This window comes from Manis javanica, chromosome 3 (assembly GCF_040802235.1).
Source record: "Manis javanica isolate MJ-LG chromosome 3, MJ_LKY, whole genome shotgun sequence".
In the NCBI taxonomy this organism is placed as follows: Eukaryota; Metazoa; Chordata; class Mammalia; order Pholidota; family Manidae; genus Manis; species Manis javanica.
The window spans coordinates 160,409,872-160,424,924 of NC_133158.1; the positions used below are offsets into that span (position 1 = coordinate 160,409,872).

The 15,053-nt window shown below is 42.3% G+C and overlaps 1 protein-coding gene across 1 annotated transcript in view; it reads left to right on the top strand.

Moving 5' to 3' along the window:
* SLC9A9 (solute carrier family 9 member A9) overlaps positions 1 to 15,053 on the top strand; it is a 544,320-nt gene that overhangs the window by 341,694 nt on the left and 187,573 nt on the right. Inside the window, exon 11 of the mRNA XM_073232241.1 lies at positions 883 to 994. Coding sequence (XP_073088342.1) covers positions 883 to 994 — 112 coding nt within the window. The remainder of the gene's footprint in view (positions 1 to 882; positions 995 to 15,053) is intronic.

The window sequence follows — 15,053 nt, forward strand, 5'->3', positions numbered from 1 at the left end:
GACAGTCAGCAGCTGTTGTCCTTTTTGCCACTTGGGAAATGGGCAGTTACCCCCTCAGATCACAGGCAGAGGATATTAATTGCCTGGAGAGCCGACCTCTGTCTGCCCCATTCCAGCTGAGCACCTGCATTCACCTCCTGTCCTTTCTTCAGTAAGCATTCAGCCTGAACTCCTTAACTTCATCCAAAACCTGGATCTTAGCAGGAATCTCCCTCCATCCCATCTGAGAGCAAACTAGAATAGACGGACCATTAGGGAATGAGTCTAAAACAACAAAAGAGGAGAGATGACTACCAGTGATATTTTCACAGATTTTAACCTCTAAAGCTTGGATCTTAGTAAAATGCCTTTAAAGCAGCAGTTTTATGATACATTTAGACAGGCAATTCCTCTCAAAATTAAATCCACTGAAAGAAAAAATAAGCGAAGCTTGCTAGATATAGGGAATATAAACTGATAGGAAATAAGATGGTAATCATGAACAGAAGTACATTTATCCTTCTAAAGTGGCTGCTTCAGAAGATACTGCCACAGCCTCTGAACGGTCTCTGCCTCACACTCGGCAGCAGAATTGAGCCTAGAGTCAGTCATCAGCAACCAAAATGTGATGAGAAACTTTACAGTGATTGAAATGGTATTGGGTTAGCAATTTTAAACCAAATATATATTCAAAGAGAGGCCAAATTCTCTATTATTTCTGGAAAAGAATGAACACTGAAACATGAATTTTGGAAGCAAGTTGTCAGTCTTGTATTGACATATTTACCCCTATTTTCTGAATCATAGTATAGAGAAGCTTAAGGCCATAACATTTAAAGCTCAAGGACTCACACCTTCATTGCAACAATATTTTCCTCAACGTTTTCCTGTGCTTATCTACAGCTAGCAATTTTTATTGCCAGAGCCTGCAACATATATCCCCTCTCCTTCCTCCTGAATCTGGGCCGAAAACAGAAGATCCCCTGGAACTTCCAGCACATGATGATGTTTTCAGGTATGGGCGCTATTCGCAGCTGTCCTGTGATGTGGAAACCATGAGGGGGGTGCTGACTGGGGAAGTGTGACTTCTCTACCCCTGTGTGCCCAGCATGATGCTGATACTCCATAGGTTCTGAGCAATGGTGGGATTTCTCTTTCCAGAAGGAAAATGATTAAAGGGAATCTTGGTGGAATGGCTTCATGGTATAATATCTAACAGAAACTGGCCTAGAATAGATATTGGACTTTGCTCTGACCTATTTCAGATCAATTTCCTTATGAAAGAATCTCCATGATCACGTCACCAATTTGCATATTTAGGTAAATAGTATGTAAATAGTGCCATCCTTGTCCAGTATTAAAGCTCCTTCTCCTTAGAATCCCTGTTCCTTCCCTACACAAAGCTCCAGGAATGTCTCGTGGTTAATACTAAAGCAAATCACCTAAGTATATTCAGGTATTAGTTGAGAGAACAAGTATTAACTGCACACTCACCAAGGGCAGAGAGCCGTTCTAGGCCCTGGTGGATAGAACTGGCATGGTGTCTGCTCTCAGGAAGCCTGTGTTCTACTTGCTTAAGCCATACTGAAAGCTCTTTTTTCTGAAAGAAGATGAAACAAATGAATTTGCTGACCCTGACCTACTCTAGGAATTGTGGTTTCTTTCTGTTCAATCCATTTTCCTACCCTCATCCTTTCCTTGTTCAGAGATCTTCCCCCTTACATGCCTTCCACGTGTGGGGACACTTACACTCAGAGGCAGCTCACTGGCAGACATGAAAGTAAAACAAAAAACTGCTCTCAGGGTAGAGCAAATGAAGAGAATTTGAGGAATACTGAGGGACATAGAAAAAGTGAGAGAAACCATCCTTTATTGAATATCTACTATTTGCCGCTCACTATAGGTCAAATCCTATGAAGTAGATATTAACCCATTGTTTTAGTTGAAGCAACTGGGGTTCAGGATCTCAGAGAGGTGAAGTAACCTGGCCAAGAACAAATACATGCCTGTACCCAGGTCAGTGAGACCCCACTTCAGACCCAACCAAGTATCTCAAAACCCTCATTTTTAGAAGTAGTACTAGGACTAAAAGCCTCGTTTCACCTTCAATTCCATTCTAGCTTGTTCCACACGCTGAGAGGTGGTAGGTCCCAGGTTGCGAATGAGTCATTTAATCAATTACGGACCATGGGGATCTAGATTAAAACTGCCCTTCCATAGGCCTCTGCTACTGCTTCCCTACATTTCCAGACATGCTAGAGGGAGACAGAGAGTCATAAGGCAGACAAGTTGCACTAAGAGGGGATCTTTGACTTAGAACAGTGTGAACTTTGATGAGTTGACTTTTATTATAAGAAAACAAAAGATCACTTATTAATAGGAAGTCAGCACTGGATTGCATTTTTGCAAAGCATTTCTAGGAGTTGGAAAGCACTTTCCATCTTCCCATCAAAACACCAGTAGTTTTACTCTGGAGAATAGTGGCTTATTTTGAAAGTTTGGATATTGTGTTTTAAACAATGCCTTATTTTATAGAGCATACTTTGAGGAGGGTGTAAGGCTTTAGACTGTCATGTTGGGCTAGGAAGTGTCTACCCAAATGGCTACCTGGCCAGATGGCTTCTCCAGGGCTTGGCGCCTTTGATGCTTAGCTATAGGACTGGAGCTGCATTAGACGCTGATGCTGGTTATGTGGTGTGCACGGCAGGGGACGCAAGGAGGCCCAGAATTTGGTGATTTCTTTTTGATATTTTGAAAGCAGTAAGTCAGCTCCTTATGGCCTTTCAAACAAATCTAGCCCACACCGAGTTGGTAAATAAAGTTGGGACACAGCTGCATCCCTTTGTTTACTTATTGTCTGTGACTGCCTTCATACTGCATGGGCAGAGCTGAGTCGTTGTGACAGAAACCAGATAGTCCACAAAACCTGAAATATTTACTATTCATCTTCTAGAAGGGAAACAATAAGCCTATCATATTAATGGGGTTGACACTCTAATTCAGGGGAGTGCCAGTAAGGTAGTTCCTATCATTAAAAAGGCCATCATCCAAATTTTCAGGTCACCTACATATACAGGACTATGATGTCCAGAGGTGACGCCCATTGTCCTCCACACTGAGCATCTGGGCATCTGCCGGGCATCCAGTCACTCATGGTTAGCACTTCAACAGCTTGACCTCAAGGGCTACAGTCACCTGGGCCTGAGTGGGCTTTTTTTTTTCTTTTATAGATTTGACTGGATTTTTTTGTTTTGTATACTTCACATTGAAATGAATCTGAACTATGAAGAGATTGGGTTACTTTACATTTTTAATACTCTTTTTATTACAAGTTAATAGTATTGATGATGTTCTCGTGTATTATGGAAAGAACATGGGATTTTCCACTAAAAAGCTGTCTTCTTAACTTTAAAATGAGGAGATTTGCAGCATTATGTATGGAAAGGATTGTATGGTTATGTAATGGAATCATAGATGCTTAACTCGAAATTCCCGTTATACCCTTCTGAGACCTTTCTTGAGCAATGCTTTGAGACTCATAACCAGGAAAAGGTAGAATAGGCATTATTGGTTTCTTTCTGCAAATTGAAAAAAGGGAGAGAGTGAGATGTGGAGAGGTTGGGTATCTTGCTCACAATCTCACAACCAGAGATGAAATTAAGACTTGAACCCAAGCTTCCTGACTTTGAATTTAGAGCCTTCCCATCTGTATGACACTAGAGTTGACCCTTGAATAAGGGTTTAAACAGGTTTAAACTGCATGGGTCCACTTACATGCAGGTTTTTTTCAGTAAATATATTGGAAAAAATTTTGGAGATTTACAAAATTTGAAAAAACATTATCTTTAGCTTATTTTATTATAAAAATACAGTATGTAAACATACAACATAAAATATGTATTAATCGACTATGTTATGAGTAAGATCTCTGGTCAACAGTAAGCTATTAGTAGGTAAATTTTGGAGGAGTCAAAAATTATATGCAGATTTTTAACTGCATAGGGTGGAGGTGTTGATACCCAAAACCCCCACACTATTTAAGGACCATCTGTACTTCAGATTTACCCTGAAGGTCACAAGCACAGACATGAAATCAAAACCATGTCCTTCCTAACCCAGGCCAACCCCAGCATGTCTAGTATGTCCCTCATGCAAAGCCAACCCCCATCTAGTTCACAAGAAACTGAACATGTTGATGGTGCCCCTCCCAGTCATGGTTCAGGTTCTGCAATTAACCTACTGACCCCCATCAGAGTGCAGGAAGCATCAGCTGAGTTCACCACGTGTAGGGCACTATGTTTCTTCAAAAGAGAATGCTTTTGACTCAGCTTTGGTTTTCTGTATGAATTCTGATATGCTATACCTCACTCAGGACCTAACATTTTAAATATATTTGCCAGGAAATAATAAATTTAAAAGGTCAGCTTAAGGTAGCATAAGCCAGAGGAGCTGGTGAAGCAGCAAATCAAATAACAACTGTCTCTAGGCTTTTCTAGGTGTGTGAGAGCACCTGCTGAAACCAGAAGCAGCAGCCAGTCCCTTTAAGGAATATTTGCTTTAGAACTCTAGTGTAGTGTTTGTAACTACACCTGGAGTAGTCTGGATCATCCGTTGAGAAGGATGACTTTAGTAGGCCCCTGGCTGAAGCTGGTTGTCCATGCTTCACTAATAAATTTAGATGGAGCCTTTCTTTACAAGCTCAAAACATTTTACAGAGTTCTTTGGAGAAGGTCAACAATAAGGACCTTCTATCTAGAATGTGAATAAACTACTTATGCATGTCCTCATTCAAGTCACCTAGCTATTCAGTCAGCAGACGCTCATTGCCACACTTTCTTGGGCAGAACAAAGGCAGTGATGTAGGCCCTGACCTTAAGAGACTAGGAGAGAGAGTTTGGCCTCGGCTCCAGGTTGCTTCACTAAGATGGTGCACCTCAGGTGGGTCAAATGCCGGTCAAATAAGAGCCAGAACTTTCTGTCTTAGTGAATTACACCTACCCTTGGGTAACTCCTTTTCCATCTTTACCCTCACCCTATATATGCCCTTTTGACACTGGGAAGGAAGATAGCTCGCAGTGTACCTTCCAAGCAGAAGTGGATTCACTTGTAAAGTTAATGAACTTTAAACTTGAGTCTCCCTCATTTACAAGGGCCCCTTCCAAAATTCTGGGAGTGTATTCTGATTGTATATAAAGTTGTTAGAAGATATTTTGTGATATTTGTCTTAAGAGGGTCCCCAACATGCATAAGTTTTTCAGCCCAATGGAACCTGAATCAGACCTGTCTCCAAATCTGGATGTACCTTGAAGAACAAGTTTACTGATACATCAGGCTGCTTATTACCCACCTCCTGGCAGTGAGCAGGGCCTGCAGAGAACATTAAAACAAGAGCTTGGAGCAGTGTAGATGGCTGTGGTTCAGCAATGTTTTTGAGTAAAGTTCATATTGTTTATGGATGACCCCACTGATGCTGTCCCCTCTACTCCCACCACACTGTACGCTTCACCCCCACCTTTTGCCTCTACAGCCAATTAAACTGCATGAATGACTGTCATGGCCCAGATTGAATTTTGTACCTAGCACAGACCCTACCCAATTAATTTTGTGAAGAATAGTAATCTACATACATGAAGCCTTGGAACCTGAAAATGAGCAATAGTCTTAAAGTCAGGAGCAGTGGTCTCTCTGTCTTCTCTGTCTTGAGAGGCTTTTAATAATGCAAATTCATTTTTTGGTAGCTAGGTTGCAGTTAAGAGTCAATTGGAAACATTTACCCTAAGAGATTTTTAAGGCCTTCTTTAAATTCAAGGCCAGAAGGTTCGGAACTGCTGTGGTGTATCATGTGACATCCAGCACAATGGGCTTAGAAGGAAAGCTAAGCTCTCCTGAAACTGTTCCTGCTGCCCTCCAGAACAGCCCTACTTAATGCCAGGAGTGAGCTGTTCTGCCCCAGCTCTCAGTTCCCTTGAAACCAAAGAGGCAGAGCTCTGTGCTTTAAATTAAAGGAGGAGATGTGCTTTGCACAAATGAGCTTTCCTATTGATGCGGTGCATATTACAAAGATTAGACCTCTTGTTTTAATTCAAATGCATGTGCTGCAATTTTTATTTAACATAAAACCAAATAAGAACTGGGAGTTTCTGGAAGGACGGGAAATGCCAAGCCCAACAGAGCCCTGGCAGCCTTCCTGGAACCGCTGTGATTGGGGACGGTAGCCTACTGGACTGCAGAGCCTCTGTGAAGAGCTGCTGTGCTGACTGAACAAGAGGGAGGCCTGGAAGCACTTAGGCAGGTTGAAGGAGCCTGACACTATGTCAGAGAACATGATCCTCCAATTTGTCCATTTCTGTTGCACTTTGAAGTGACACTGAAACAGTGAAGTGTCTTATTGCATAAATGATGGAGAGTTTAACCAGGCAAATACGACCACAGTACAGATATAATGTAAAATATCACCCATGAGCTCACATTACCATAAAGACAACAGCACCGAGTGCCACCAGGCTTTGCTGCTAATTTTGTTTGTCACTAATTTGGCTGTCCACTGCACTCATTAGCTCTCAGATAGCTGCCAGCACCAAAAGATTAAGAGAAAGGGATGTAAAAAAAACTTCAAGAAAATTTTTCCTGTAAGCGCCCTCCTTTTTTCCCTTCATTGGTGAAAGGATTGCCATAATTATTCAAGTTTTGGGGAACAGTCTGTTCTGCAGCTCACAGAATACCAGTGTTCTATGAAAGGACAGATCAAGAAACACTGCCAGATGTGGGAGATCACCTTTTTCAGTGTCTTTTTGGTGAGCCACCACACAGGCATTGTTAGACCCAGTCTGAGACTTTGGCCCAGCAGTGGCCTTACCCAGATGACATATCAATTGTAGCTAGGAAGAAAATATAAACAGAATCCATGAAAGTGGGGAGGAGAGGGCTCTGTTTCAGTTCTGCCGAGGAGCAAGAATCCATGTGACTACACAAGCTAATGGAACTCCAGGAATTTCTCACAATTACCAGGTAAAAGAGATACTTTCATACTCCCTTGATCCTTGATACCCAAAAATGTGGTCCTTGGACCAGCAGCTTTGATATCACTTGGAAGCTTCTTAGAAATAGTGAAGCCAAATCTGCCTTCAAGTAAGATCCCTGGATAATTCATGTGCACATGGAAGTTTGAGAAGCACTTCCCATAACATAATCACAGTTCGTGGTCTCTTTTCTGAGCCTCTCCGCCTTCAGCCCATTTCTCCCACCTCCCCTCCCATCACCTTAGACCCACCTGGATGCCATTCCCACTTGCTGTTCTTGCGTTTGCCGTCTGATCTGCACAGCAATGTGTACTCAGTTACTAGCCTTCTGCCAGTTGCCAAGCGTGCTGAGGTATTTCCCCCCTTTCACTCAGGCTCCCTGCCCAGGACTCTTTCCACATCCACCCACCTTCGCTCTTTCATTCAACTAGCTCCTTTTATTCTTCAGATCTTGGCTGATACCACTTCCTGAAGGAAATCTTGACAACTCCTCAAATGTGGGTTGGTCCCTTTCGTGTGTTTCCATAGCACCCAGCACTTCTCACCTCCTGCCCGTTGCATTCTACTGTGGTTTTCAGCTTGCCTGCTGTTTGTTCCCTCTAGACTGGAAACTCTGTGAGGCCAAATGCTTATCTGTTTGGTTCACTCTATACCTCAGCACCCAAGATACCACTTGAAACCAAATAGCCTTCCACCAGTAATTGGTGGATGAGTAGGCAAATGAATGAACAACCTGCAACATCATCTATCCAGTGAAAAATTGTGTAATTTCACATAAATGCCACTTAAGGACTATCCCTGTCCTCTCAGCCCTGGGAACTTCCAATTCCAGAATTCATGCACAGGCAACCCTCAAACCAAGCTTGCCTAGTTCTACAGATGGAAGCTAAGCAACAATCATTTTAAGGAACAAGATCAACAAATAAAACCTTTTGTTTTTTAAATGAAAGAAAATATTGTTCATCTACTTACTTCCAGCTAAAAAACCCTTTCCTGAGTGTTGATAACAGTAAATATTGTTAACACCTCACAAAAAGTAGCATTCAGATATAAGAACATTTTACAAATCTTTGCTTGTTTTGTGTTGGGGTGGACTGTTTGTTTTCCACTTAAAAACGTGAGATCTCATTGAAAACTCTGGGACTTCTACCAGATGATTTGATTCAAGAATCAAACTAAACCTAACTTCAGAGCAGGAAAAAAGATTTCTTTCAGTGTATATACAAGAGTTATCTGAGAGTCCCAGTCCTCTAAGAACAGGAATCTTTTTTTCCTTCTTTCTCTCTTTGTTCTACTTCCAGAAAGAGACAGACTGGAGGTGTCATCATGCTGTCAAGCATTCCTGGACAGGCCTACCTCTTTGCAGCCCCTTACACACAGCCCAGCATTCTCTCAACCCTCCCATGCTATATGTCCCTCCTGCCCCGGGCATATCTTGTGCAATTAATTAGGCCACTCTTCTTCCTTACCAGTACAAGGCCAATAACTGGCTCATGAATTTTTCTCCATTAGAGAAGATGACTTCCACTGAGTCCCCATCTCTCTCACATGGTACCCACTGTGGCCAGGAGCAGGCATTAGTGAGCAGTGCAGCCAACTGGAGTAGGTCTTCTGAGGTCTTCAATGGGACAGGGTTAACCAGATTATCCAGGAAGTAAGTCATGAAAATGTTTTAACCAGTGTGTCAATGAGTCACAGAAAAAGTCGCCTTGAATAATGAATAACCATGAGCAGTGCTGTACGACAAAATAGACAAGCGTAGTAGGCCCATGTGAATTGCATGTCCTATTAAGTCCTCATAGTTTCAAATGCTGAGAAAAGTTTATGTGATTATGATAAATTCAAAACATCTGAGAACTGGCTTAGACCTGTGGCCAGCCCCATAGAGTTGTTTTCGGCTATTATGAAGTCAAATATAATCACTCCTCACTTAGCCCCAAAATAAATTTGAAATAAAAATTACTATCTCTTGCATTTTTAGGCAGAAAATTAGATTCTGCTCTTTGGCACACCATGATATTATCTAGATAGGAATGACTGTTTTGGTGAAGTGCAGTGAACTCAGGCTTTGAAGCAAGCTCTGCTTTATTCTCCACCCTGCAAATTCCTTGGCTGTACAATGGGTATAATACCACTTCCCCTAGATACTCAATGTTGAAAACCAAACTAGAAAATATATATAAAATGCCTGGCCCAGGGATGGCAACCTAGGAAACACTCAAAGGATGGGAGTTTCCACCACTTTCTTTAACCACCACAGATGAGATGGCTGTTAGTGCCTTACAGAGACATGACTCTTAGAAACTCACAATGCTCTTGGGAAAAGCTCCTATCAGAGACTGAGGTTTTCATTCCACCGGAGGTTTGACTGTTACATCACTACTGAGGACATAGTCTGAAGCCAATGCCAAGTGCTAGTGACATGCTTGCGGAAAACCCAAGGCTCTTCCCTCCCTGCATTCCAGGACAGTTGTTAATCGTTTACTTTTAGTTCCAGCAGTGACTTACTCCTGGTGCCAATACATGTATCAAAATGTTATAACTCCAAGTCCCAGATTTTGTAAGGAAAATACATTGTAGCCCTCTCTGGGACAAACTGACACATGCAAAATGTCATGTCTGCTTGAACATTTATTGAGTGCAAGAAAGTGGCAAGAGTTTGCAGATAACCTGACCGTCCTATCCAGTCAGGGCCTGCAGCCTGCAAGCACATGCCAGCCCCTGACAGGTGCCGAGTAAAGAAAGAAGACCGTCCAGAATGCTTGTCACCCTCCCTATGTTTCAAGAATAAGGTCCCAGCAGGATATAGGAAAATAAAAAATTTCAGCATTTAATTCAGGAAATTTCTGTGTACATTTCAATATTTCAGGATGTCCACAGTGTCACAGATATTATGAATATCTGATTGGCGGTTTTATCTAAACTAACCCGCCATTGAGGCAAACAAATGGACTACATTATTTTTCCCCATTTTCTGCCTGAATTTGCTTATGAATTGCTTGCTTGTTTTGGCATTATGTAGATATAACCTTAGAAAATTATCAACACATGTGAACCAAGTTCAAAAAATAAGCCTACCTCTGGCAGGCATAGATCCCTCTAATTCTGCCCCCAGGTTCTGTGGATAGAGTTCAAGAGATGTCAGTAAGATTGACTCCAATCAGTTATATGTGCAAATGAGCAAGAAGCAGTTACATTTAAAAATGCCTTGTGCTAAATGTCCAAAGATCCAATAAGTAACTTAGGCACTTTCTGCATTAGTTCTGATATACTGGGGTGGCTCAGATGCTGTGTAGGCAACCGAGTCCTTCACAGACATGCCAAGCCTCTGTGAGCAGGGCTGGGTTCCAGGCCCTCTGCCCAGCTCGCATGGACTTTGCCTAGAGGACTCTTCCAAAAGTACCAGGAAATCTTTAAAAAATTGGTTCCACTCAAGGACTGGAGACACCAGGACGGGCTTGGCAGGCTTGCCCTTCTCTAGAGCCTCACGCTCCCTTGCCACGCCCTTCTCTCAGTGTCTGAGAAATGACACTGGACTTCCCTGGAGCTGTTTTAAATCCCACAAGCAAACATGAAAGTACATATGTTAACAATTATTTTAAAGCACACATCCTTCGAGAGGATTATGTGCTATTTCTTCCTTCTGATGTTTTCAGTTGTTTTCTTCCTGGCAGGAAACTCATTTTGGCGGCCCAAGGAAGTGGGAGTTTTGACTGGAGAGTCAAGAACCAAGCATTTTAGATCCCGGTGGCCTGGACTGTGGGTGGGAACATGATGTCACTGATGCTGAGAAAATGGGGAGGAGGATGGAGAGAAGGCAGAGAAGGAGCAGGGCAGGGGAGCAAAGGGCAAAATACCTATTTCAGAATGTCGCCTCAGATTGACCTTCTGCCCAAGAAAGGGGAAGGAAATTATCTTCCCATCTTTCTTTAAAACTCCAATTCTTAACCATAATATTTTTATCTTTATTATAGATTAAATATTCAGCAGTGGGGGAGGAAACACAGATGGAACAACTATACCATTTACTGTATAACCTTGGCCACTCCATCCTTCCCAGCTGCTATTTCCTTATCTGTTTAAAAATATTCTGTGATTCTACAGGAACATGTAAGGGAGAGGGATGAAGGGTAGGTAAATATAGAGAGCCTGAGGATAGGCTAAGCTGCTGGAATGCACAGACTCCCAAAATTCAGTGGTTGCACCACAGTAGTAAATCCTCTCTGGCTCATGTCTCATGCCAGGGTTGATAGTGACACTGATGTGGGGGAAAAGATGCCTTTCCTCCAGGTGGGGATTCAGGCATCACCAGTCTCCTATCTTGTGGCATCATAACTACCTAAGTCAGGGACTCTATAAGTATGGTTAGTCCATGCGCCAGCAGTAGAAATGCATATTCTGAGGCCCCCACCACAGACCCACTGAATCAGACACTCTGGCAGGGAGCCCAGCAGTCTGAGGTTGAATATGGCATCTGGGTGATTCTGATGTAGCTAAAGTTTGGGATCTACTGCTCTAGGGACACATTGTGTTTTATAACCTGCTAGCGGAAGGGGAAAGAGAGACTGGGGTAGGAACAGCTGCTTCTTAAAAGCCTTGGCCCAGAGTTGGCATGCATTACTTCTGTCCTCATTTCACTGGTAAGGATCAACCAGATGCTAATACCAAGCTGCAAGAGAGGCCTGAAAATGTGGTTTATGCAGTTTCAGCAGCATACCACAGGTGATAAGAATAAATTCTCATGGACAGACAGCCATCTTTGCCAAAATAGCCCTCTTCAGGGGGACAGTTATCACTGTTTATAACATTGCTCCTATGGCAAAAAAGCAGGCCAGTGTCTAAACTGGGGTCTCCTCGCCCCAGCAGCTATTGGCATTTTGAGTCAGACAGTTCTTTTCTGTGGGGCTTTCTTATACACGGTCAGATGTTCTGCAGAACCCTTGGTCTCTATCCACTAGGTAACAGTTGTGTTCCCCACCCTCAAGTTATACAGCCACAGATGTCTCCAGACATTGCCAGATATTCCCTGGGGGACAGAATCTCTCAAATTGAGAACCACTGGTCTAAACATAAAACTTACAAGTTGGCCTTGGGAATACAACCTGGCCATTATTTGGGTACTGCTCACAAAATGTTGACTTCCTTCTGATCTCTGTTAGCCTTTCTCTGGAAACACTCTGTTGAAGATTTCAGCTGGTAGAAATGATTGTTCCACAGTTTACTACCACATCCACCTTACCTACATAAAAATAAACTTCCAAAGCCAGAGGCACATTCTATGCATGTTGACTCAGAGCTGTGACAGAGCTAATCCTATTTACAATTACCTTTCCTGGCTGCCCAAGGCATCCATAACAAACTTCATTTTATGCAAAATATACTGAAGTTATGTTGCATTGCTTCTCAGTGGCCTTAAGTGTAAATGATTCAAGTTCAGGAAGAGAAATGAAGGAGAGAAAGTTCTGCTTTCTAATACAGACTTAGTTTCCAGAAAAACTCAATTTATTTTTGAATGCAGAAGGCTTTTCCACAGAAACAATCTGTTGGCTTCACTTCCATGTGATAAAATAATGTTGAACTGAAAATGGAACTGTGTAGCAAGGTTGTACTATCCTGGAAAATGTATTTTGAAACCAGACTGACATTTTTGCTGAAAGTAGTTACCCTTTGCAAGGTCATGGGACTTCAGCAAGGGTAAAAGCTATATATGATTCAATTGTAGACCCAAACTAGGCGTGATTTATCAGAGTAAAGATGAGAATGTGTTAAATCTTTGAAAGCAAACCCCTCGCTTAAAGTGAAATAAGGGATTGCAATTGGTATCCCACATAGAAAGAAGGACAGTAAAAGAACTCATCTAAGTGACATTTCTTTTAAAGGATGGTCAGCTTCTCGGGTACATTTCTGAATCCCTGTCCACACACTGTTCATTTTCTTTTTGGTTCCAGTTGTGTTTCAAATGCAGAATATGACCTTTCCCTCATCCATTCTCTCATGCATTCATCCAGTGCTTCAAGAGAGCCTACTTCATGAATGGCACCATTCTAGGCCTGGGTTTGGTTTTACCAAGCTCACTTTCTTAGGAAGAGACACAGATCTTAAAGATTAAAAAATAAACACAGTAATTTCAGATGGTGATAAGTGCAATAAAAAGACATACAAAAAGAGACCTGGGCCCTTAGGTGGGATGGTCAGGGCAGCCTTTCTGAGGACTGAGATAATGAGGATCACCCAAGGGGCAACCTGGGAGGAGCAGCACACACACAGACCTGGAGGCAAGAATGAACTTGACTTAAAACATATTTTATCTTCCTTATACTTTTCAAGCTCCAAACTTTCCTCCCGTCTTCACACTCTCTCCAGTAAAAGGACTCTAACCTCTCCTCTGGACTCCAGACACTTAAATCCAGCCACTCACTCAGCCTCTCCACTTGGATAACTAATAGGCATCTTGGATTACCTGGCCAGAATATATTCCTTGATCTCCTGCCATACATCCAAACATGCTCTTCCGACAGTTTTCCCCAGTTCTTCCAGTTGCTCAGGACATACATTATTGGAGTTCTTTCTCTTTCTCAGACCTGTAGTCCAACCCATCAGCAAATCTTTTCAATCTTTGACAGTATTCCAGCTTCCATGCTACCACTCTGGTGTGATCCACTTTCACTTCTTGCCTGGACTGTTGCAGCAGCCTCTTCACTGACCTGCTACTTTCATCCTGGAAATCTGTTTCTCATAGCAGAGCCAGGGTGATCCTTTTAAGCATAGAATAGATCATGTCACTACCCTGCCAAAAACTTTTCCATTGCAAAATAAAATTCAAAAGCCTTCGTAGTCAAGAGCCCAACATGATCTGGCGCTATTGCACTTAGTCATTATCTCCTTCCACTCCCCCCACCCCTGCCAAATTCATTCCATTCCAGCCACACCAGCCCCTTTGCGCCTACTTGAACATGCCAAGCATATCTTTGCCTCAGGGCCTTTGTACCTACTGTTCCAAAAACCTGGAATGTTTTTTCTTTAATATATCCAGGTCTCCCTTATTCTGTGAATCTTTGCTCAAATGTCACCTAACCAGAGACTTTCTTTTTCCTCTTGCCCAATTAATCTGGAAGCTCCTTTAAAGCAGAGACTACTTCTTATTTACTACTACCCCCTGGATCCTGAATGAATGAATGAATGAATGAATGAATGAATGAATGAACGAACGAACGAACAACAGAGTGCATGAATATTACCACCTCATATCTAAAGGGTCTGAAACTACTGCAATCATTCAATTTAAAAGAATTTACTAAGTTTCATGTTTTGAGTAATATGAAAGATACAAGAACTATAAGGAAGATATAATTAAGAACTAAGGGTAAAGAACAGATTACATTAAACTACTGATTCATCTCAGACAATCATTTAATAATACATGAGGCATGAGCAATATGTCTTATAGGATTTCTAAGAAAGAACAATGTAGACTGGAATATTCCAGGAAAAGTTTATGGGATGGCATAGAGGCAAAAAGAAGTGAAGCAAGGGGTTACCTAGGGTCATAGCACAGAGGTAAGGATGACAGCCATTTATGGGAAGAAAGAAGACCACTTTGCTGGCATGAAAAGTTCTTAGTGGAGAACAGGAGGTAATGGGAAAAATGGAGTGAGATTCTAATTGAAGGGTTTCTATGGGATCTGGGAAGCCACTTACAAGTGCCAAGTCAGATCGCAAACTCATAAAGCCAAGTTTTAAGGAGACTGAAGGGACATGGAGAGTCTGGAGGGAGGAGAGGGTGGAGGCTGTGAGGCCAAAAGACCAGAGTGTCAGTCACGGTGTGAAGTAATGGGCCTTGGAACAAGGTGAAGTGGGGAGTGAGAGGTGCCTGGGCTGTCACGTGACTCGTCCTCTACTGATTCCAAACCTCTAGAGTCAGGACAAGAGCATCAATAACTACACACAATTTTAAGTTCCACAGCTGATTATGATGTGCACTTGTAGTTAAAGACTGAAAAGGTGACCACCATACTAGGGACCACCAAAAAGATGATTTCTAAGGCCTAAGTATAG